The following is a 23472-nucleotide window of genomic DNA, read 5'->3' as shown; positions in this document are numbered from 1 at the left end:
ATATAATTTAGGCATGAAATCGGTAATAAAAACCGCAGCTCTTTGCTGTATTCTTTGACAGTCTCTCTCTCTGGTCATGGGTTTAAATGTTATTAGTCGCACGTAGGCTAGTATCAAACTTTGCTATGGCCAGGCTAGTGGAAGATGGAGGCACGGTGATTTGAGCTATCTGATTGACCAGGACAGTAGGCACACTTGATTTAGCCACAGATCTCCCGGTCTGGCAGGTAAGCGGAGTTTGTCTTTTCAGACAAATTAAACGGTTAAAAATGGGAACTTTTTGCCTACCCGGTGCGCGGGGCTTCTGAATCAAGTGCACCACGAAAAAAAGGAGCGCAAGCCGTTGTCTGTATCGTTGGCTTTTCTACAGAAATGTTTGGGGATCGACCAGTTGGCGACCACTAATCTATTTGTTATTTCCTGCGCGCGCTGCCCATATTACGGTCCCTTCAGACTGACTGTGGGCTATGCGATTTAAAACAATCCAGTGAAAAAAAAGAAGCCGTGGCCAAATCATGCTTTCTGGTGTAGTAGCCTGTTTTGAATGATTGCATTTATTCCTGTATAGATAGGAGTACGCTAATTAGGCTATATAATTTTGGCAATTTAATTCAATTACTTTTAAGGACAACTTAGCTTCCCCTATCCTTATGGCCACGCCGCCTATGCCTTTTTAATGTGGCAAAAACATAATCAGTCATGATGTTTTCAACTGATTGTCAGTCAGTCACTTAACAGAGGCACTCCTGTAGGCTACCGACGCACATTCTTTCACTCACAAAATCATTTCAGCATCCAAACACAACAGTGCTCAGTGCACCCGCAATTTGATGAATGGAATCACACTATAAACAAGTTGGGGTTCAACAAAGTCATTTGAAGAACCCTTTGGTTTTTGGCAGTGAAAATTCCCCCCAAAGGAGGGGTTCGTCGAGGAACCTCCTTAGTTGGTGGGGGTTCTTGCTGGAACTGCCCAACTGAAACATATGGAATTGAAAGGACAGCAGGTGTAGGCACTTAACTGAACAATGTAAAGATCGCCTCAATTTAAGGTAAGGTTTGTCCCTTATATGATCTAAATTGGTATTGTTTTAGGATGAGACCGCTATCTTTTCATATTTGTGCAAATCTTTGTAAAACAGAAGAATATAAGAATATGTATGCTATAAGAATATGTATGTGTCACGTCCTGACCAGCAGAGGGCGTAATTGTGTTAGTCTTGGTCAGGATGTGGCAGGTGGTTTGTGTTTGTTAAATGTTGTGTTGGTGATTGGGACTTCCAATTGAAGGCAGGTGTGTTGAGTTGCCTTTGATTGGAAGTCCTATATAGGTGTGTGTGTTTTTCTTTGGGGTTGTGGGTGGTTGATTTTTGCACTGCGTTTTGTATAGCCTGCAAGACTGTCCATGGCGTGAGTACTGTCTAGTGTTGTTTTTCAAGTGGATGCCTTACATGTTTTGTCAGTAATAAACATGAGTGTCCACAATCCCGCTGCGCCTTGGTCCTTCTCTCTCCCATGCGACATATTCGCCGACGAGTACGACATTTTTTGTGACAGTATGCTACAAGAATATGTTGAATGCAGATGTATTGGGTGCAGATGTTTTGTGTCTGCAGGTATACAGATGAGGAGGCATACAAAGGTATGTCAATTGGTATGTTATGCAGATCACATGTACCACCCTCCCTTACCTCTTCAATGAAAATCCCATAGGCCTCTACATTATGGACAAGGTATGTGTATGAAACCATTATCAAAACAGTTTTTCATTTACAACAAAAACCAAGGTATGAATACTGTTGTGTGCATGTTTTGTTAAACATCTGTATAAATGGCCTCCTGAGTGGGGCAGCGGTCTAATGCACCGCATCGCAGTGCTTGAGGTGTCACTATAGCCCTGGGTTCAATCCCAGGCTGTCACAGCCAGCCATGACCTGGAGACCCATGAGGCGGTGCATGTTTGGCCTAGCGTTGTCCGGGTTGGTGTTTGTGCTGGCCGGGATATCCATGTCCAATTGCTCTCTAGCTACTCCTTGTGGTGGGCCCGGCGCCTGCAAGCTGACTGCGGTGCCAGTTGTACGGTGTTTCCTCCCACACGTTGGTGCAGCTGGCTTCCGGGTTAAGCGAGCAGTGTGTCAAGAAGCATTGCGGCTTGGCAGGGTCATGTTTCGGAGGATGCATGGCTCTCGACCTTCACCTCTCCCGAGTCTATGGGAGTTGAGGCGATGGGACAAGACTAACTACCAATTGGATATCACGAAATTAGGGGTAAAAGTACAAACTAAAAACATCTGTAAAATTTATATTTTTGGGATTCACAGACTTAACACTTCCTACACCTCTGAATATAACAGGAAACCTGTTCGATCACCATGCACTGCAAAATCATTCTGGTTATGGAGAACATCAACACATTAACGTCACCACACCAGTGGATATACCCATTGGACTTGGGGATCTGCTGGTAGTTTACCTCCATATTTTGAGTTTTTTTTAAATTCTGTTTTGCCATTAAAATCGTAACTTTATTTATTTAACTAGGCAAGTCAGTTAAGAACAAATTCTTATTTACAATGACGGCCTACACCGGCCAAACCCGGACGACCGGACATCGCCGTCCTATCACGGCCGGTTGTGATACAGCCTGGACTCGAACCAAGGTGTCTGTAGTGCTTTAGACCACTGCGCCACTCAGGAGCCCGAGGACTGACAACTCAAGTATTGTGTTATTGTCATGTGTATTATTAAAAATAATAATAGGGGAGGGGGGATAGTTCACAAAAGAACCCCAGAAGGTTCTTCAAAAGATGCTTTGAGGATCCATTAAAAGGGGTTCTTCAAATAACTTATAGGGGTTTCCCCAGCGTTTCAATTTGAAGAACCCCCTAAAGGATACTCCAGGAACCTTTTCTTTTTAGAGTGCAGTTATAAAACACCTGGTGTATTGTAATGACGTTCTGCTATTGTCATTAGGCCTCCACTTGTAGCCTGAATTGATTCATCCACTGTTGTCCATGCGCGCCTCGGTCTCGGCCACTCATCTCCACTGTTGTCCAGGCGCGTCTCGGCCACTCATCTCCACTGTAGGCCAGGCGCGCCTCGGTCTCGGCCACTCATCTCCGCCTTGTCCACAAGCTTCTCGGCTACTCATCTCCCCCTTGAAAAAATGTTGTGTTCTCCTCAAACCACAACGCAATTTGGATCATATAGCACCCGGTTTCCAGTCAATTCGCACAATTGTCATGACATGCAGTAATGTTAATAATGGTATAATAGCCTATAGTTTTTTTGGGCATGTTGTATTAATTGTGATATGCTCACGTTTTACCCATACGGTGTACCCCCACTATTAATTTCGCCGGGACACAGTACCGGACCTACAGTACCGCCTTACTTTCACCCCTGTGTAAAACCCTTTTCACAGAGGTTTCTACAACGGTTCTTTCTACCTCGAACCAAAAAGGGTTCTACCTGGTACCAAAATGTGTTATCCTATGGGGACAGCCAAATAACCTTTTTTTTTCTAAGAGTGTACTACTTAAGTGATAATCCCCAAGAAGCAGCACCTATGTTTGTCTCGGGCTGTATCCTCCAAACACCGGCTTTGACGGCATTATCACTTTTATACAAGGGGTTACCAACATATTCAAATAATGATAGACATATTTTCATTAAAAACGTTACTTTGAATTTATTCATACTATTTCATCCTTCCACAAGATCAGTGGTGACCCGTCATTCATGGCAGCCCCACATTCTTTGCAAATAAAGAAATAAAAATAAACTTTGAGGGGATTGCCAGTTTGGCATGTTATTTTGGCATTAATATGTGTCACATATCAGTTTGCAAACAATGTATAAAAAAAAGAAAGGGGAAAAAAAGTTAAAAATCATTGAGTTAATAAACCGTCCATACAAACATGGTCTATTTTTTTGCTTTCTTGAGTAAGGCAGCTCCAAAATGCAGGTGTTTCAGCCTAGCTCTGTTCTTGCTGTGGTTGTGGGCCAGCCAGCAGAAAATGCGTAGCGTAGGGGTTGGTAATGTTCTCTAATTGCGCCGTGATTGTCCCAGTGTTCTGTCACTCATGGGGACACTATGTCACTGCCAAATCTACGGGCAGAGCTCGAAAAATAAAGCCCCTTGGGTGCTGCCATATAGTTACATTAGAAGTGCCTATCCAAGAAGGCTCAAGGTCATTGGCCACAGATACAATTACATCAAATCACATATCTACAGTAGCAATGATTGGACTGATTACATCAACACCATTCTGTATACTTCTGGCCCTTCTTTGGACACTGTGTTAACAACCCTCCAGACGAGCTTCAATGCCATTACAACTCTCCTTCCGTGGCCTCCAACTGCTCCTAAATACAAGTAAAACTAAATGCATGCTCTTCAACCGATCGCTGCCTGCACCTGCCCGCCCGTCCAGCGTCACTACTCTGGACGGTTCTGACTTAGAATATGTGGACAACTACAAATACCTAGGTGTCTGGTTAGACTGTAAACTCTCCTTCTAGACTCACATTAAGCATCTCCAATCCAAAATTAAATCTAGAATTGGCTTCCTATTTCGCAACAAAGCATCCTTCACTCATGCTGGCAAACATACCCTCGTAAAACTGGCCATCCTACCGATCCTCGACTTCGGCGATGTCATTTACAAAATAGCCTCCAATACCCTACTCAACAAACTGGATGCAGTCTATCACAGTGCCATCCGTTTTGTCACCAAAGCCCCATATACTACCCACCACTGCGACCTGTACGCTCTCGTTGGCTGGCCTTCGCTTCATAATCGTCGCCAAACCCACTGGCTCCAGGTCATCTACAAGACCCTGCTAGGTAAAGTCCCCCCTTATCTCTGCTCACTGGTCACCATAGCAGCACCCACCTGTAGCATGTGCTCCAGCAGGTATATCTCTCTGGTCACCCCCAAAGCCAATTCCTCCTTTGGCTGTCTCTCCTTCCAGTTCTCTGCTGCCAATGACTGGAACGAACTACAAAAATCTCTGAAACTGGAGACTCTTACCTCCCTCACTAGCTTTAAGCACCAGCTGTCAGAGCAGCTCTCAGATCACTGCACCTGTACATAGCCCATCTATAATTTAGCCCAAACAACTACCTCTTCCTCTACTGTATTTATTTTGCTCCTTTGCACCCCATTATTTATTTCTACTTTGCACTTTCTTCTACTACAAATCTACCATTCCAGTGTTTTACTTGCTATATTGTATTTACTTCGCCACCATGGCCTATTTATTGCCTTTACCTCCCTTATCTCACCTCATTTGCTCACATTGTATATAGACTTATTTTTCTACTGTATTATTTACTGTATGTTTGTTTTACTCCATGTGTAACTCTGTTTTTGTATGTTGTCGAACTGCTTTGCTTTATCTTGGCCAGGTCGCAATTGTAAATGAGAACTTGTTCTCAACTTGCCTACCTGGTTTAAATAAAGGTGAAATAAATAAAATAAAAAATAAAAATACTTTCAAAATCTTAGCTAGCAGTCATCATCATGAACCAAGTTGACAATCTACTGGCAAATCCTTTTTAATCCTTGTCATATGAAGAGAAATTATGAAGAGAAATTATACATAAAACGTGTCGGTGCTCATAGGTCATTAGACATAAACATTACACAACAAGTTGTAAATCGCAATTCAACAAGGGGTGGTTTGGAAGGAATGAGTGGCTAACTTCAGGGATTGAAAAGCAATCCCTAGCCTGCTATTCAGTGGAGTGGATGTGTGGTCCCAATTCTGGGTTTAAGGGTCTCTTTTTCCAAGTTTAAAATGCTAAACATTCAACATTGGCCATGCTGTCAATCCAGCATGACTTCTGCAGCGCTCAAAACAACTGTTAACTTGGAACTGGGAAATCTGACTTCAGTGAGTTAAAGACAACTGGGAACTCGGGGGGGGGGGGGGGGGGACGGACAAGCTCTGACTGGGAAAATACGCTTAGAACGGTCACCCAACTCGGAATTGTATATCGGGAACTCTGGCCTCTTTCTAGAGATACGACCTGAAGATCACTGATGTCATCATGATTCAACCTTGTTTTTTTTCAGAGTTGTCAGTTGTCTTGAAAGCACCATAAATCCAGAGAATACCAGACTATGATGACAAAGTTTGACAAAATTTGCCCACGAAGGACTGCTGCACCTTCTTCCTGTTCAAGTGAGCACAGCACAACAAGGTGTCCAAAAATGTAGTATGCTGCTGCATAAATTATGTAATATGCCAGGGAGATATGTATACTGTAGCTAAGAAAGTAATACTAAGTGTATGTTGTGCAGTAAACTGTTAGTAACCCATGTGCCTCACCCTAATAATTTGGTCTATTTTCCCTTCTTAATTTCGCCTACTGTTCTGAATTAGTGGTGCACATGTAGCCTATAACCTGTTTTAGAGAAATGTAATCATCGAATATTGTAAGAGCTTTCATTGTCTGCTTAAATGCCCCCTGTTTTTATCCTACGGTTCTGACTTGGTGTACAGGGAGAACACTGTAAGAACGGCCCATGTTCTGAATTCTGTCGCTGTACATTTCAAAAGTGCTGAACAAATAATTATATGTCCTAGCTCACTCATTAATGTCTTAATCAAAATTACGGATTGCCTCTTATCCGCTTGTCGTCCCCTTATGCCATAGTTTGTACATCTCAATTGTCAGTAGAAACCACATTTGTTTAAGTAAGTCAGACATTTCAGCTATGTTTTTTTTAAAGGCAGCAAATTAGGCTGAATGAACTGTTTCGCTGCCAGACAAGGCTCCGCTGATAGCCAAGTGTAGCAGTGGTAAGGTGTTGGGACTGCTGTTTGGGACTCTGCTGTTCAGACAGCTTTATGTAGGCCCTAACAGGTTGTGGGCCTACTCTAACGGTTTGTCACCGTTAGAGTGCAATTAAATGTATTGTTTAGTGTTGTGTTCTTTGCCCACCAAGATTTACATCCTAAAATTGCCACCGCACAAGATATAGTTCCGACACAAATCTAGGGTTGCTACCCAATCCTGCTGGTCGTTCCTTCTATCGGTTCAGTTGCTAGAGATGCGGCCCAGTCTTTAAGTCTTTTTGTTCTGTATCTATGGACGCGACCCAGTAGTTCCTCTATATGTTATATTGCCATACTGGCTGGCAACGTTCTTATCACTTGCTCGCTAGCTAGCCAACTAGAGCTAATTTACAGTCACATCAAATCGTGCAGACTGATTAACAGCAAAGTAGCTGCATTTGCATTTGTTTAAGCTGTTTTCTAGTGACATTTATTTGGATACATCAATACCAATAAGCTAATGAGGCACGATTTCACCTCGCATAGAAAATGTGCTCGCTGTCTGTCTCTCCGACATTTTGCAACATTGTTACAATATTTAAATTCGATCTCCATCTGTCCCATAGTAATGAAAGTGTCGGGATGAGACAGACAGGCAGCCAGCGTTTCCCATCCAGTCGAAATCATGAATCAGCTTGCATAATTTTAATGGATATTTACAAATTAATGTCAATTGAAAAAAGGTCAAACGAAACAATGTGCAGCTAGTTTGCAGTCTTTCCAGCTTCCGTTTGAAGTGATTGTGTTAGTTGTGTTGTTGGCTAGCTCCTCTGGACAACGGTGTCCTTGACAGCAAGGTGTATACAAATCTTTGCTGTTGAAAACTAAATGTTAGTCCCCCAAAAATGTCTAGATGCTTTTTATAGTGGAGATGAAGTTTATAACGTGCCTGGCTAGGCTGATGAGACAATGGATTGCACAGTCAGATGGAACAGAGTAAATAGGTATTTTAAATTAGATTTAGCCCGTAGTAATTTGTGGAATAGAAGCAGGCTGGAATGCGGTTTTAACCAATCATCATTCAGAATTAGACCCACGTGTTGTATAACGTGTTGATCAAGTGTTCCCTTGGACAAATATATGAGAAGAGTACACTCTGCTGGTCATTTTTGATATTGCGGGTTTAGAGTAAAAATGCTTTGTGGATATTAAATACGACACTTGCTCCATATGTTACAGTGGGCTTTAGGGTGTCACTTTAATTTTCCATTGTAGAAATTATTAAGAATATCACAAATTATTAAATAGAAAAATCACATAGGCCTAGGCCCTTACTAAATATTTATTTAACAAAATAAAGAATAGCCTTAACGTGAAGTATTTTTCCTTAGAGTGAGTCTGAGCGCATGGACTTTCATTCTCAAACTGCAGTAGGCTTAGCCCTTTAACAATGCCATTAGCCCCGCCCCTACTCATATTGGGGCCCCTGCCCCTGCTCGCATCGTTCAGTACAGTTACATGTGCGTATCAGTGGACCGTAACGAGCCATCATGTCCAGACTGAGCCTGGCGTGCGCTATCGCCATTCTTGCAGTGCTTTTGTCGGGATCCTGCTTCGCCAGCCGCAAACTTCTGGTGTTCCTCATCGATGGTTTTCGATATGATTACATGGACGATCTGCAAAACTTGCCTGGGTTTAAAGAGATTATGGATAATGGGGTCAAAGTGGATTATATGACCCCCGATTTCCCCAGCCTTTCATACCCCAATTACTACTCACTCATGACAGGTGAGATGATTTTACCTTTGACTGACTGTGCCTCAAAGTTACAGCTGTGAAAAAATATAGATTAGGCTACAAAACGTTGACCATGATTGATCACCAAATAAGATTAAGAACATTTATTTGTTATCTTGGACATACAGTGTGAATAAATAAGTTCACAGGTGCAATCCATTTGAACCTTTTATTGCTTGCCTGAACAAATAGGAAATAGTGACAGTGGAGTTTAAACTTTCATGTTTATGTACAAAGTTGTAAAGTAGCCTTTGTACTCTGTGGTAACACTGAAATACCAAGAAATTGGTCAATCATGCTCACCAATATTGTTACAGAATGACACATTGGTAATGAATGATTTTCTAACTTACGTTGACAAATGAGCAACCCAACAATTACTTAAAGGAAACTGTACACCATGGAATGGAACGCAGATAACATTTCATAAGTAGGCCATACTCTAAAATCCTTGTGTAGACATTGCTAGTAGCTTAATTCAGTGATGGATGTATAATACATCCATTGATGGACAGGAGCCTGGCACATCAGTCCTTGTCCTCAAGCAGTAGGACTCAGCCTCATCAGTAACAGAGCCCCACGCCCCTCTCCCTCCTGGCAACCACACTGTCTCTATTGTGCCATTTACGTATGTTATGAGTGAAAACAAGGGACAACCAGAGCCATGTATCTAGAGAGTTGGGCCAATGAGGTTTCTGCATTATGGTGCATTCACATGACACGACAACGTTCTATGGCAGCCATGTTAGCGCCCCATTAACATTACATGGGGAATATTTAAAACATTTACATCATTTAGCAGACGCTCTTATCCAGAGCGACTTACAAATTGGTGCATTCACCTTATGATATCCAGTGGAACAACCACTTTACAATAGTACATCTATAAAACAATGCTATGTCACGGAATGTCTAGAATTAGAACAATATTCAAAATTCTAAAAGTTGGTCTCTCTTTAAATATATAGCTCAGCTACAATACTCATTTACAACATTAACAATGTCTACATTGTATTTCTGATCAATTTGTTATTTTAAGGGACAAAAAAATGTGCTTTTCTTTAAAAAACAAGGACATTTCTAAGTGACCCTAAACTTTTGAACGGTAGTGTATGTATCGTATGGTTGTTGTTACTGTATTAATGAAACTGACGGATTGTGTTCTGTGGCAAACCGTAAACGTTGCTTTGGGTTAGTTAAACTTGAACTAGTTGTCCCCAGAGCTACAGTTGAAGTCGTAAGTTTACATACACCTTAGTCAAATACAGTTAAACTCAGTTTTTCACAATTCCTGACATTTAATCCTAGTAAAAATTCGCACATGCTTTTTCAGGTCTGCCCACACATTTTCTATAGGTTTGAGGTCAGGGCTTTGTGATGGCCACTCCAATACCTTGACTTTGTCCTTAAGCCATTTTGCCACAACTTTGGAAGTATGCTTGGGGTCATTGTCCGTTTGGAAGTCCCATTTGCGACCAAGCTTTAACTTCCTGACTGATATCTTGAGATGTTGCTTCAATATATCCACATAATTTTCCTTTCCTCATGATGCTTTCTATTTTGTGAAGTGCACCAGTCCCTCCTGCAGCAAAGCACCCCCACAACATGATGCTGCCACCCCTGTTCTTCACGATTGGGATGGTGTTCTTCGGCTTGCAAGCCTCCCCCTTTTTCCTCCAAACATAACGATGGTCATTATGGCTAAACAGTTCAGTTTTTGTTTCATCAGACCAGAGGACATTTCTCCAAAAAGCACAATCTATGTCCCCATGTGCAGTTGCAAACCGTCATCTGGCTTTTTTTAATGCCGATTTTTGGAGCAGTGGCTTCTTCCTTGCTGAGCGGCCTTTCAGGTTATGTCGATATAGGACTCGTTTTACTGTGGATATAGATATTTTTGTACCTGTTTCCTCCAGCATCTTCACATGGTCCTTTGCTGTTGTTCTGGGATTGATTTGCACTTTTCGCACCAAAGTACGTTAATCTCTAGGAGACAGAACACGTCTCCTTCCTGAGCGGCCGCGTGGTCCCATGGTGTTTATACTTACATACTATTGTTTGTACAGATGAACATGGTACCTTCAGGCGTTTGGAAATTGCTCCCAAGGAAGAACCAGACTTGTGAAGTTCTACAATTGTTTTTCTGAGGTCTTGGCTGATTTATTTGGATTTTCCCATGATGTCAAGCAGAGGCACTGAGTTTGAAAATAGGCCTTGAAATACATCCACAGGTACACCTCCAATTGACTCAAATGATGTCAATTAGCCTATCAGAAGCTTCTAAAGCCATGACATCATTTTCTGGAATTTTCCGAGCTGTTTAAAGGCACAGTCAACTTAGTGTATGTAAACTTCTGACCCACTGGAATTGTGATAGTGAAATAATCTGTCTGTAAACAATTGTTGGAAAAATTACTTGTGTCATGCACAAAGTAGATGTCCTAACCGACTTGCCAAAACTATAGTTTGTTAACAAGAAATTTGTGGAGTGGTTGAACAACGACTTTTAATGACTCCAACCTATGTGTATGTAAACTTCCGACTTCAACTGTATACATTTAAAGAGAGAGGCCAACTTTTAGAATTTTGAATATTGTTCTAATTCTAGACATTCCGTGACAGCATTGTTTTAAATATTCCCCATGTAATGTTAATGGGGCGCTAACATGGCTGCCATAGAACGTTGTCGTGTCATGTGAATGCACCATAATGTAGAAACCTCATTGGCCCAACGCTCTAGATACATGGCTCTGGTTGTCCCTTGTTTTCACTCATAACATACGTAAATGGCACAATAGAGACAGTGTGGTTGCCAGGAGGGAGAGGGGCGTTTCCAGTTACAATACTCATTTACAACATTAACGACGTCTACACTGTATTTCTGATCAATTTTATGTTATTTTAATAGATAAAAAATGAGCTTTTCTTTAAAAAACAAGGACATTTCTAAGTGACCCCAAACTTTTGAATGGTAGTGTACTTAACAACACACTGCTTTACACCTAATCAGTTCTCTCATATACCTAACAACACACACTGCTTTACACCTGAACAGTTCTCTCATATACCTAACAACACACACTGCTTTACACCTGAACAGTTCTCTCATATACCTAACACACCACTGCTTTACACCTGAACAGTTCTCTCATATACCTAACACACACTGCTTTACACCTGAACAGTTCTCTCATATACCTAACACACACTGCTTTACACCTGAACAGTTCTCTCATATACCTAACAACACACACTGCTTTACACCTGAACAGTTCTCTCATATACCTAACAACACACACTGCTTTACACCTGAACAGTTCTCTCATATACCTAACACGCACTGCTTTACACCTGAACAGTTCTCTCATATACCTAACAACACATACTGCTTTACACCTGAACCGTTCTCTCAGCCAAATACTGGACCTCTTCAGAGTCCTGGCAGTGAACGACACCATCAATGACAGTGTAGTAGTGACATAACAAGAGATGTAGGTAGTACTTCAGTGATAACAGCCCTGGGCTGTATGGCTCCTCAGTCAGCGGCTGTAGGCTATCTCCACTCCAGGCTGAACCCCTGGCAGAGAGAGAGCAGAGGGAAGAGCAGTAAAGCCCCAAAGACAACAGATTCTGTCAAATCCCTCCCAATCACCGGATCACTTTGTGGATGATTTGCTGATGTAAGTTGTTTTGGTAGAGCACATTCCCCTCAACAAAGCCATGGCTCAGGCAACGACCATCATTTTGTGTACGGGCTGACAAAGGCCAATCTGATACAGGGCACTCCAGTCACCCCGAGCATCTGACACAGGGCCCTCCAGTCACCCCGGGCATCAGACACAGGGCCTTCCAGTTACCCCGGGCATCTGACACAGGGCCCTCCAGTCACCCCGGGCATCTGACACAGGGCCCTCCAGTCACCCCGGGCATCAGACACAGGGCCCTCCAGTCACCCCGGGCATCTGACACAGGGCCCTCCAGTCACCCCGGGCATCTGACACAGGGCCCTCCAGTCACCCCGGGCATCTGACACAGGGCCCTCCAGTCACCCCGGGCATCTGACACAGGGCCCTCCAGTCACCCCGGGCATCTGAAACAGGGCCCTCCAGTCACCCCGGGTATCTGACACAGGGCCCTCCAGTCACCCCGGGCATCTGACACAGGGCCCTCCAGTCACCCCGGGCATATGACACAGGGCCCTCCAGTCACCCCGGGCATCTGACACAGGGCCCTCCAGTCACCCCGGGCATCTGACACAGGGCCCTCCAGTCACCCCGGAAATTGCGTACTACGTCACATGTGCAGATATGTGTGCCACGTCATTGCTCTCTTTCTCTCGCTCTGCTGTGTGTGCATCTTGCTAGCTGTCACTCAAATGGCGAGGAACCAGTGGTGGTGCGTGGGTAAAATCACTGGGGTAGCCAAGCCAGGAAAAAATGCCATATTACAACCTTTGTGTTGTCACAATTGCTTAGTTTGCTCTATAACCTGTTAGTTCATATGCCTTGACACCGTGATATATAGGCCTAAGGCCGAGACAAGAAGACAGTGGCAGAATAAATTCAACCACACCTTTGTTTCATCACAAAAACGTAGAGCAACATCTGTCTACAAAGCATATTACATTTAACAAACAGTTACATGACCTACAGTATTGTCAAGCAAGGTAATGATTCCAACATTTTCGGACTACTTAACAACTATTGATTTGGAAACACAGAGAGTTACAGCAAGTCACAAAGAAAACAGGAGCTGCCTCCACTATTCCAGCACCATTTCAACATCAACATTTCAACATCATCTAATCTCCTATGATGGTTTCTGTGAGTGTGCCTTCGTGGGCGTGTGCGGGCATGCAAGTAGAAAAAACATGTTGACTCACCCTACTTGTAGAGAAACGCGAAATCCATCCGCCTCTCTTTCATGTTGCCGAAACGTACCACGACTCAAACATTCCACATTCGTTTTTGTTGTCCTAGGCTACCTGGCTAAAATGCTTGCTCCCTAGCCTAATTTCTATTCATGGGCAACAATGCACCGGGCCAGCTAGTTAACATTAGCCTTCTACATCTAGCTACATACTGAACTTCCATCCTCTCAGGCTAGGGGCACTACAATGTATGAATTCATGGTTGGATCGCCATTGTGATCCTTGACTAGTAGCCTACATAGGGATTTGGACTTGTGGTTTTACTTAATTCTATCTCCATCCATGGTTAATTTAGGAAAGGGCCAATTTAGCTAGCTAGCCACTGGAGGACAACGACACAAGGAGATGCAACAATAAAGAATGTTTGTCAATGACATTTGGCTTTTGATGTGATTGGTGAGAAGCCAAATCCTATCTGGCTTCCTTTGACACTTTTTTTGGGTGCGCTAGGACCATTCACAGTTGAGCTCACTCAGTTTAGCTCAACACTGATTGGCTATTATTTAAAAAATATACAAATTTAAAGGGAGTCCAAATGCTTGCTGGCTTCCCTTGCATTCAATGCTACGGGCAGCATTAATGTCATACTCTTTTTGACCAGACAGCATCAGGTAGATGGGCTATACATATTGAGACCGAGTGGCGCTGTTTCACTTGCTCGGATTCTTTCTCCGGTGAGATACATTCAGCCTCTTGCAAATTGAAGGAAAAGTATGAAACACAGAGAGATGAAAGATACACTAAAACACATTTTGTATTTAGTTCTTGGTTCATGTTTTGGGGACGCTCGGTATCCATGAATACACGCCACTGGTTGGAACTCAAATTACTAGGAGGCTGGTCCACCTGGGGGGAAATGGCGATGGACAGCTTCCAGTAATTAGTCGCTTTCAACCTAGGGATTTCATGCCTAATTGAGGTTAGACAGTAATTCTGCTCATAGATTATGCATGTACGAACTACACATTGACACATCCAGTCCAAAGCGGATGTGTCAATGTGTAGTTCGTACATGCATAGTCTATTTCCCCTGAAACGCTACAGTAAATAACTTTAATAATGGAAAAATATGTTCCTTCTAGCATCTATGTACAGTAAATAAGTAGCCTTATAAAGGTCCTGTACTGGCCCCCTTCACCCTCTGTGCTATTTCAACTGAACCTCAGATGTCCATAGAGACTATTGCAGGCGGCTAACAAAACACAGCTGCAGTTTTTATTGTTTTTCTCAGAGGAAAAACTCTAGGCCGAGCTGTGACGCTGAGCTACCAAAAGGATTCAGAGCATTTATTTGAGTCGTTTCTGAATGTCGTAACTCTGCTAACCAACTGTGGCTCCAAAATACCAGCTACATTCCTGGCGTCACTTTAATAAGGAACCACATAGTTGCAGGAGCGCCTCTACAAACAGCAGTGACAGTACTGAACGGTTGTTCAAATAAAAGATGTGGCCTTGCTCAACGTGTTGTCGTGTATGAGTTGTGACTGTAGTTGTGTTAGTACTGTGACTGTAGTTGTGTTAGTACTGTGACTGTAGTTGTGTTAGTGCGGACTGTGGGAGGCTGTGACGTGTGTGTTAGTGGGACTGTGAGGCTGTGACGTGTGTGCTGTAGTGAGGCTGTGACTGTAGTTGTGTGCTGGACGTAGGGGCTGTGACTGTAGTTGGTGCGGTGCTGTAGTGGGGCTGTGACTGTAGTTGTGTTAGTGCTGTGACTGTAGTTGTGTTAGTGCTGTGACTGTAGTTGTGTAGTCGGCTGTGGAGCTGTGACGTGTGTGTAGTGGGCTGTGGGAGCTGTGACGTGTGTTAGTGCTGTGACTGTAGTTGTGTTAGTGCTGTGACTGTAGTTGTGTGCGGTGACGTAGGGGGCTGTGACTGTAGTTGTGTGCTGGACGTGGGGCGGGCTGTGGGAGGCTGTGACGTGTGTGTTAGTCGGCGGGGGGCTGTGACTGTAGTTGTGTTAGTGCTGTGACTGTAGTTGTGTTAGTGTTGTGACTGTGTTAGTGCTGTGACTGTAGTAGTGACTGTAGTTGTATTAGTGCTGTGACTGTAGTTGTATTAGTGCTGTGACTGTAGTTGTTAGTGCGGTGACTGTAGTTGTGTTAGTGCTGTGACTGTAGTTGTGTTAGTGCTGTGACTGTAGTTGTTAGTACTGTGACTGTAGTTGTATTAGTACTGTGACTGTAGTTGTGTTAGTGTTGTGACTGTAGTTGTGTTAGTGCTGTGACTGTAGTTGTGTTAGTGCTGTGACTGTAGTAGTGCTGTGACTGTAGTAGTGTTAGTGTTGTGACTGTAGTTGTGACTGTAGTTGTGTTAGTGTTGTGACTGTAGTAGTGTTAGTGTTGTGACTGTAGTTGTGACTGTAGTTGTGTTAGTGCTGTGACTGTAGTTGTGTTAGTGCTGTGACTGTAGTTGTGTTAGTGCTGTGACTGTAGTTGTATTAGTGCTGTGACTGTAGTTGTGTTAGTGCTGTGACTGTAGTTGTGTTAGTGCTGTGACTGTAGTTGTATTAGTGCTGTGACTGTAGTTGTGTTAGTGCTGTGACTGTAGTTGTGTTAGTGCTGTGACTGTAGTTGTGTTAGTGCTGTGACTGTAGTTGTGTTAGTGCTGTGACTGTAGTTGTGTTAGTGCTGTGACTGTAGTTGTGTTAGTGCTGTGACTGTAGCTGTGTTAGTGCTGTGACTGTAGTTGTGTTAGTGTTGTGACTGTAGTTGTATTAGTGCTGTGACTGTAGTTGTGTTAGTGCTGTGACTGTAGTTGTGTTAGTGCTGTGACTGTAGTAGTGTTAGTGCTGTGACTGTAGTTGTATTAGTGCTGTGACTGTAGTTGTGTTAGTGCTGTGACTGTAGTTGTGTTAGTGCTGTGACTGTAGTTGTGTTAGTGCTGTGACTGTAGTTGTGTTAGTGCTGTGACTGTAGTTGTGTTAGTGTTGTGACTGTAGTTGTGTTAGTGTTGTGACTGTAGTTGTGTTAGTGCTGTGACTGTAGTTGTATTAGTGCTGTGACTGTAGTTGTATTAGTGCTGTGCCTGTAGTTGTGTTAGTACTGTGACTGTAGTTGTGTTTTATGTTAGTTGTTCTGTTTGTGTTGTGAGTTGTGATACCGGATAGTGTGAGCCAGCTAGGGGAAGGGAGAAGGAGACACTGCCTGTGTGTGTGGATGATCTTGAGTCTGTGTGTGTTTTGTAAGGGTGGGGGAGAAAGCACTCGCTCACTGTTTCAACTGAACTGAACTCGGCAGTAAACCAACTTTAACGAATGAAGACATCAGAGATAATCATTTGTTGTTTTATTGCATCATATCAGTCCTAGGCAAGGTCTGTTTCAGCCAGTTAACCTACACTCTTAGAAAAAAAGGTGCTACTAGAACCTTAAATGGTTCTTCTGCTGTCCGCATAGGAGAACCCTTTGAAGAACCATTTTTGGTTGCAGGTAGAATCCTTTTGGGTTCCAGGTAGAACCCTTTCTACAGAGGGTGTTACATGAATCCCAAAAGGGTTTTACATGAATCCCAAAAGGGTTTTACATTAACCCCAAAAGGGTTTTACATTAACCCCAAAAGGGTTTTACATTAACCCCAAAAGGGTTTTACATTAACCCCAAAAGGGTTTTTACATGAATCCCAAAAGGGTTTTACCTGGAACCAAAAAGGGTTCTCCTATGGGGACAACCGAATAACCATTTTGGAACCATTTTTTCTAAGAGTGTAGGCTCTGTGACCAAAAAGCATCCGGCTGACTGCCGTTACACAATACATCATATTTAGTGAATGCTGGCTGTGTTTAAAGCACTGGGGGGTTAGCTGGCAAACATAACATGACCCAATATCCCTTAACAAATACAGAACAGTTCAATTGCAGGTCAACGGGTTGTTTAATGAAAATAACTAAAGTATTCAGTATTCATGTCCGGGATCATGATACCAACTTAGTTAACATCTAAATGATGGTTTAGAACTGATACACATCTGTAGACAACAGTTTTCAGTCACAGGAACCCTTTTGGACCGAGCTGGATAAAAATAAGTAGCTGGGCCAGAAATACTCAAATGTCCTTATAAAGCTGGCACACATCAAACTCACTACTCTCCCTTGAGTCTTTGTCCATAAAAAGTCTTATCTATGTCCATATCTAACTTCTGAAATAAAAAAGCAATTTCCGGGTTTTCAGGCCGGTACTGTGAAGTGCACCAAATGACAGGGAATTACATGTGGGATCAGGGCTCTCTCAAGGAATTCCTAATCGGCATCAACCCAGACAGTCGGCTGCCAATGTGGTGGGACGGGTCTGAGCCCATCTGGGTAACCATGCAGAAACTCGGGAAGAAAGTCTTCATGTACTATTGGCCCGGTAAGGACAACTCTGGCACATTTCAGAATGATCAGAGCTTTGGAGAGAAAGACAATAAGGCCCCCAGTGGTATTACATTGTTTTGGATATAATTATAGTTAATCAAGTATTTCAAATGTTTTGTCTACCAGTCATATAAAGAACACAGGATTCAGATGCTGTACATTCTGGAATCAAATGAAATGCTTTCCATTGATGTTCATTCCAATTGGATCATTAAGATGAACTCAAGCGTGAACATTCTAGAAGTACAGTGAGCAGTGATGTGACACCTGTTATCTACTGTCACGTTATCAGGTTGTGAGGTGGAGATTCTGGGTGTGAGACCTTCGTTCTGTGAGGAATACGTCTACAATCCCACAGAGAGAAATCTGACAGATTCTATTGAAAGAGCTCTCGATGGTTTACGGTAAGAAATGGAGGTATTTTGGCATCAGCCAGGTTTGGAATGTAGTGCCATTCTGTTGTGTTATAACATCAAGCATGTGTTTACTTCATCAGTAGTGGCAGAGCAGACATGGCTGCTGTGTACTATGAGAAGATTGACGTAGAGGGGCATCACTATGGCCCCATGTCTTCTCAGGTGAAGAATGCTGTTCAGAGGCTGGACAACGCCTTCCAGGTGCTAAACCAAAACATTAAGGTTAGGCCCTATATTGTTTTCCAAACATTGAAAAGAGACTAAAAATGAACAACTCAATCCAGCAGAAAATGTTTCCATTCTACAATGATTTGTACAAAGTAACAGACACAGCCTACTGATTGTGGTCAGAATGTTGAGCGGAACATTGTGACCAGATGGCCTTGGTCGAAAGTAGTGCACTATATAGGGAATAGGGAGCCATTTGGGACATGGACTTTGATCTGAACAGGTCACCACCACCTTGCTGTATTTCAGGATAAGAACCTGCGTGACGAGCTGAACGTCATCATGTTCTCCGACCATGGGATGACAGAGATCAAGTGGATGGAGAAAGTCATTGAGCTTGTGACGTACATAAACATGTCTGACGTTGTCAAGATGATGGACCGGGGGCCTGTCGTCAGTCTGTGGCCAAAACAAGCTAAATATGAGGAGGTACATTGATTTCCATTTCTGTCATACATACAGGCCAATTGTCTTTCAACCCAGCCAAGACACTGAAAAAAACATGCGACCTTGATTTCTCCTCTCTACCATTGTAAACAGAAACAAACATGTCATGTTGGCACATTTAGTCACTTGTATACTCTTCCCTGTCAAAAAACAAACATTTCCAAAAACGTTTGCACCGTAACAATGTATATGAAAGGCCTCAGTCAAGCCAGCCATAACTTCTGTATCCAAATTTACAGGCAAAGGTTCCATATGTCATTACCATGGGGTTACTTACTGCGCTGTACAGTGGTATGCAATTTGCAGCTACACCTCTCCCTGAGCAAAACAGGGAGAAAAACATGAACAGAATGTATAGTGAATCTGAGTTGTGTTGATGGCAGGTCTACAGAGCACTGAGCAGTGTACGGAATATGAATGTCTACAGGAGGAATCAGGTCCCTGATCGCTTCCATTACAAGGGGGGGAAGTTTGTCTCCAGTCTGACCCTGGTGGCTGACCCTGGCTGGTTCATAACAGAGGTAAGGCTTTGACACATCACATCACAGTGATGATATACCTAGTTTACATTCCAAATGGCACCCTATTCCCTATATAGTGCACTACTTTTGACTATAGCTCTATGGACCCTGGTCAAAAGTAGTGCACTATATAGGGAATAGAGTGCCATTTGGGACAATTCCTTAGCGTGCTATTATGTACAGCAAATGAGCAACACTGGAACAAGTAGGCTAACCTTCATTCCACTGTCTTTTAACCCATTACGTACTGACATGGCTGCCTCTGTTTTCAGAGCAAGTCCAAACTGCCTTTCTGGCAGAACAGCAGTTCACCAGAGCCGCAGGGATGGCAGCATGGTTGGCACGGCTACGACAACGAGTTTGTGGACATGAGGGGCTTCTTCTTAGCACAGGGACCAGGTAACAACTGTCTCACCAGTAGGCCTTTATAGTCATAGAATTATACTGAACAAAAATAGAAATGCAACATGCAACAATTTCAAAGATATTACTGAGTTGCATAGAAGGCAATCAGTCAATTGAAATAAATTCATTAGGCCCTAATCTTCCTCAGACGATCCCACAGGTGAAGAAGACCGATGTGGAGGTCCTGGGCTGGTGTGGTTACACGTGGTCTGTGGTTGTGAGGCTGGTTGGATGTACTGCCAAATTCTCTAAAACGACGTCTTATGGTCGAGAAATTAACATTACATTTTCTGGCAACAGTTCTGTTGGACATTCCTGCAGTCACAGCAAAACTTGAGACATTTGAGGCATTGTGTTGTGTGACAAAACTGCACATTTTATAGTGGCCTTTTATTGTTCCCAGCGTAAGGTGCATCTGTATAATGATCATACTGTTTAATCAGCTTCTTGATATGCCACACCTGTCAGGTGGATGGATTATCTTGGCAAAGGAGAAATTCTCACTAACAAGGATGTAAACAAATGTGTGCAGAAAATGTTAGAGAAGTAAGCTTTTTGTGCATAGGAACATTTCTGGGATCTTTTATTTCACCTCATGAAACATGGGACCAACACTACATGTTGCGTTTATATTTTTGTTCTGTGTGTGTGTGTATATATATATATATATATATATATATATACACACATATATGATCCCTGTGTACTGTATATAGTAAACACAGTGCCTGTGTACTACATCATCGCTCTCATAAGTAGTGATCATTAACATGATCTGAGCTGTACTGCCTATAACTTTATTGAACTTTAATATTCCAATCAGGGTTGTTATGACTCTTATCATTACCATGATTCAAACACCTCAAATAACACTGATGTACTTTGGAAGTGACCCAGAAAATCATTTCTACTCTGCTGTACTGTCTTTGCCATGATATAATACATCCACAGGTATAATAATCAACAAATTGTCTTCTTACCTCCAGATTTTAAGAGGAATGTGCGTGCAGCCCCTATCAGAGCAGTGGATGTGTATAACCTGATGTGTAGGACTCTGGGGATTCTGCCTCTGCCCAACAACGGTTCCTGGTCCCGGGTGGAGTACCTTCTCAGTGGCTCTGTGGGCCTGGCCTGGCCTAGTCCTCTCCGGGCTCTGGGTCTACTGGCCCTGGTGTTGTCTCTGCAGGCTTAGAACCAGAGATTCACTAGAGTGGGTGATGTCATACACCCACATAGCTCTATAATGCTCTGATAATGGCAGGCAGAGTCATGGAGATCCTATTAAATGATTATTTTGTGTTTTCATTCCTAATTCTACGGGCAGAGCCATGTAGTTGAGTCCTAGATATTTTGTTACATAGCATTGTTTAAATATTCCCCATGTAATGTTAATGGGGAGCTAACATGGCTGCAATAGAACGTTGTGGTGTCATGTAAATGCAGAAATCTCAATGGCCCAACTCTATAAATACATGGTTCTAATGGCAGAAATCTACCCTATCATGGCACCTGAGCCAACACAGGTTTCCAAACCATTTCCTATTCTCAACATGACAGTGCAAAGTACAAAACACATTGATTACACAGGTTTGATATTTAAATATGGGTTGACCAGTGCCTTCAGTTTATATAATATAACCAAAAACTATCTTTGCAAACCAAAACATTTTATAAGTAATCTGGACCAACCTTAGTTCACAATCATCTCTATGGTGATTTGCTGCTGCTAACATGAGCGCCGTAAATTCCTTACAGCATCAATGTCCTCTTCATCATTGTATCTGTGAAGGAGGGTTGGATGAAAGAATGACGTCTTTTTTATAATTGTTTGAATATGAGTTTTAGAAGAACTCTGCATTGTAATGAAGTAAACGTAGTTTTGTACTTATTGTCACCTTTGTTTTTTTGCCGCAAATCTTCAGACTTCCATGGAAAAGCTCTGTGGTGTTTCTACTAATTAGATTGATCAATAAAACCTTGAAAAAAATCTGATTTTTGTCTCCTGGACTGTACAATATACTGTCTAAGGCTGTTGTAAGTGGTCATTTTGAAGTAGCAAGTTGACTTTGACAAGGTAAAAGAGAAGACTTCCAGAAGCCAGTCAAAGTAAATGTTCTAATACTTTGGGGTTCAAGTCGTCATGTGAAAATGCAGAAGGCCTGGTAAAAAGCCAAGGCCAATAACATGGGGGTAGGGCATGGCTTTAAAAGGCATGGCTCAAAGGTCTCAACATTATATAGTCATTCTGAATTGCCTAGACATGAATCATTACAGACGTTGGTTGATATGAAACAGACAACTTTCAATTGAACAATGAGAATGGTGAGACATCTGCTACTTTGGGTACACAGAGTGAAATTCAGCAGCCTAGCAAGTTCAAGATTGGATTGTCAGTTTGAGGCCTAGAATTCTGATACGGAGAAAAACGTGTAGAACTTTACTTCAGAACTTCTTAAGTTATGTGTAAGCAATTAAGCAGGCTAATCATATTACGATTAAGCCAAAATATGTTAGGATGTGGTTGATTTTGGTCGGCCCTCACACTGTTATCACTGGGTTATGTTACAATCTCTGAGCACTAATTCAATTATTCACTCTCTACTCTTAGTAAACCCAAGATGTAGTGATTATATCATTTCCAAGCTCCAGAGATGTATTTTCCTGGCAGCGTAACAAAATACTGGAGGGACTTCACTCAACTTGGAATGACACAAAACAATGATAGACAAAATGCTATTAATGAAAATAAAAAAAACATAATTTGGAAGTTGTCAGAACCTGTCCAAAAGCAATAAAAGTGACCGAATGAAATCCAATGACCTACACGGGCCAAAGGTCATGCAGGAGTTTACACTACATTACCAAAAGTATGTGGACACCTGTTCGTCCAACATCTCATTCCAAAATCATGGGCATTAATATGGAGTTGGTTCCCCCTTTGCTGCTATAACAGCCTCCACTCTTCTGGGAAGGCTTTCTACTAGATGTTGGAACATTACTGTAGGGACTTGCTTCCATTCAGCCACAAGAGCATTAGTGAGGTCAGGCACTGATGTTGGGCGATTAGGCCTGGCTCGCAGTCGGCATTCCAATTCATCCCAAAGGTTTTCGATGGAGTTGAGGTCAGGGCTCTGTGCAGGCCAGTCAAGTTCTTCCACACCGATCTCGACAAACCATTTCTGTATGGACTTCACTTTGTGCACGGGGTATTGTCATGCTGAAACAGGAAATGGCCTTCCCCGAACTGTTGCCACAAAGTTGGAAGCACAGAATCATCTAGAATGTCATTGTATGCTGTAGCGTTAAGATTTCACTTCACTAGAACTAAGGGGCCTAGCTTGAACCACGAAAAACAGCCCCAGACCATTATTCCTCCTCTACCAAACTTTACAGTTGGTACTATGCATTGGGGCTGGTAGCGTTCTCCTGGCATCCGCCAAACACTGTCGGACTGCCAGATGGTGAAGCGTGACTTATCACTCCAGAGAACGTGTTTCCACTGCTCAAGAGTCCAATGGCGGCGAGCTTTCCACCACTCCAGCCGACACTTGGTATTGCACATGGTGATCTTAGGCTTGTGTGCGGCTGCT

General features: G+C 42.7%; 1 protein-coding gene across 1 annotated transcript; it reads left to right on the top strand.

Annotated features, from left to right (window-relative positions):
- Positions 1-8281: 8281 nt before the first annotated feature.
- Positions 8282-21874, top strand: enpp6 (ectonucleotide pyrophosphatase/phosphodiesterase 6). The gene is made up of 8 exons (XM_014212780.3): positions 8282-8577; positions 17681-17860; positions 18158-18269; positions 18362-18503; positions 18759-18938; positions 19340-19477; positions 19750-19876; positions 20869-21874. Exons 1-8 carry the CDS (start codon positions 8340-8342, stop codon positions 21072-21074), a joined length of 1323 nt encoding a protein of 440 aa, XP_014068255.1. The 5' UTR covers positions 8282-8339; the 3' UTR covers positions 21075-21874.
- Positions 21875-23472: the final 1598 nt, after the last annotated feature.

Source organism: Salmo salar, chromosome 09 (assembly GCF_965601325.2).
Source record: "Salmo salar chromosome 09, fSalSal1, whole genome shotgun sequence".
Classification (NCBI taxonomy): domain Eukaryota; kingdom Metazoa; phylum Chordata; class Actinopteri; order Salmoniformes; family Salmonidae; genus Salmo; species Salmo salar.
The sequence above is the reverse complement of the archived record's forward strand: the minus strand, read 5'-3'. Positions and strand labels throughout refer to the sequence as shown.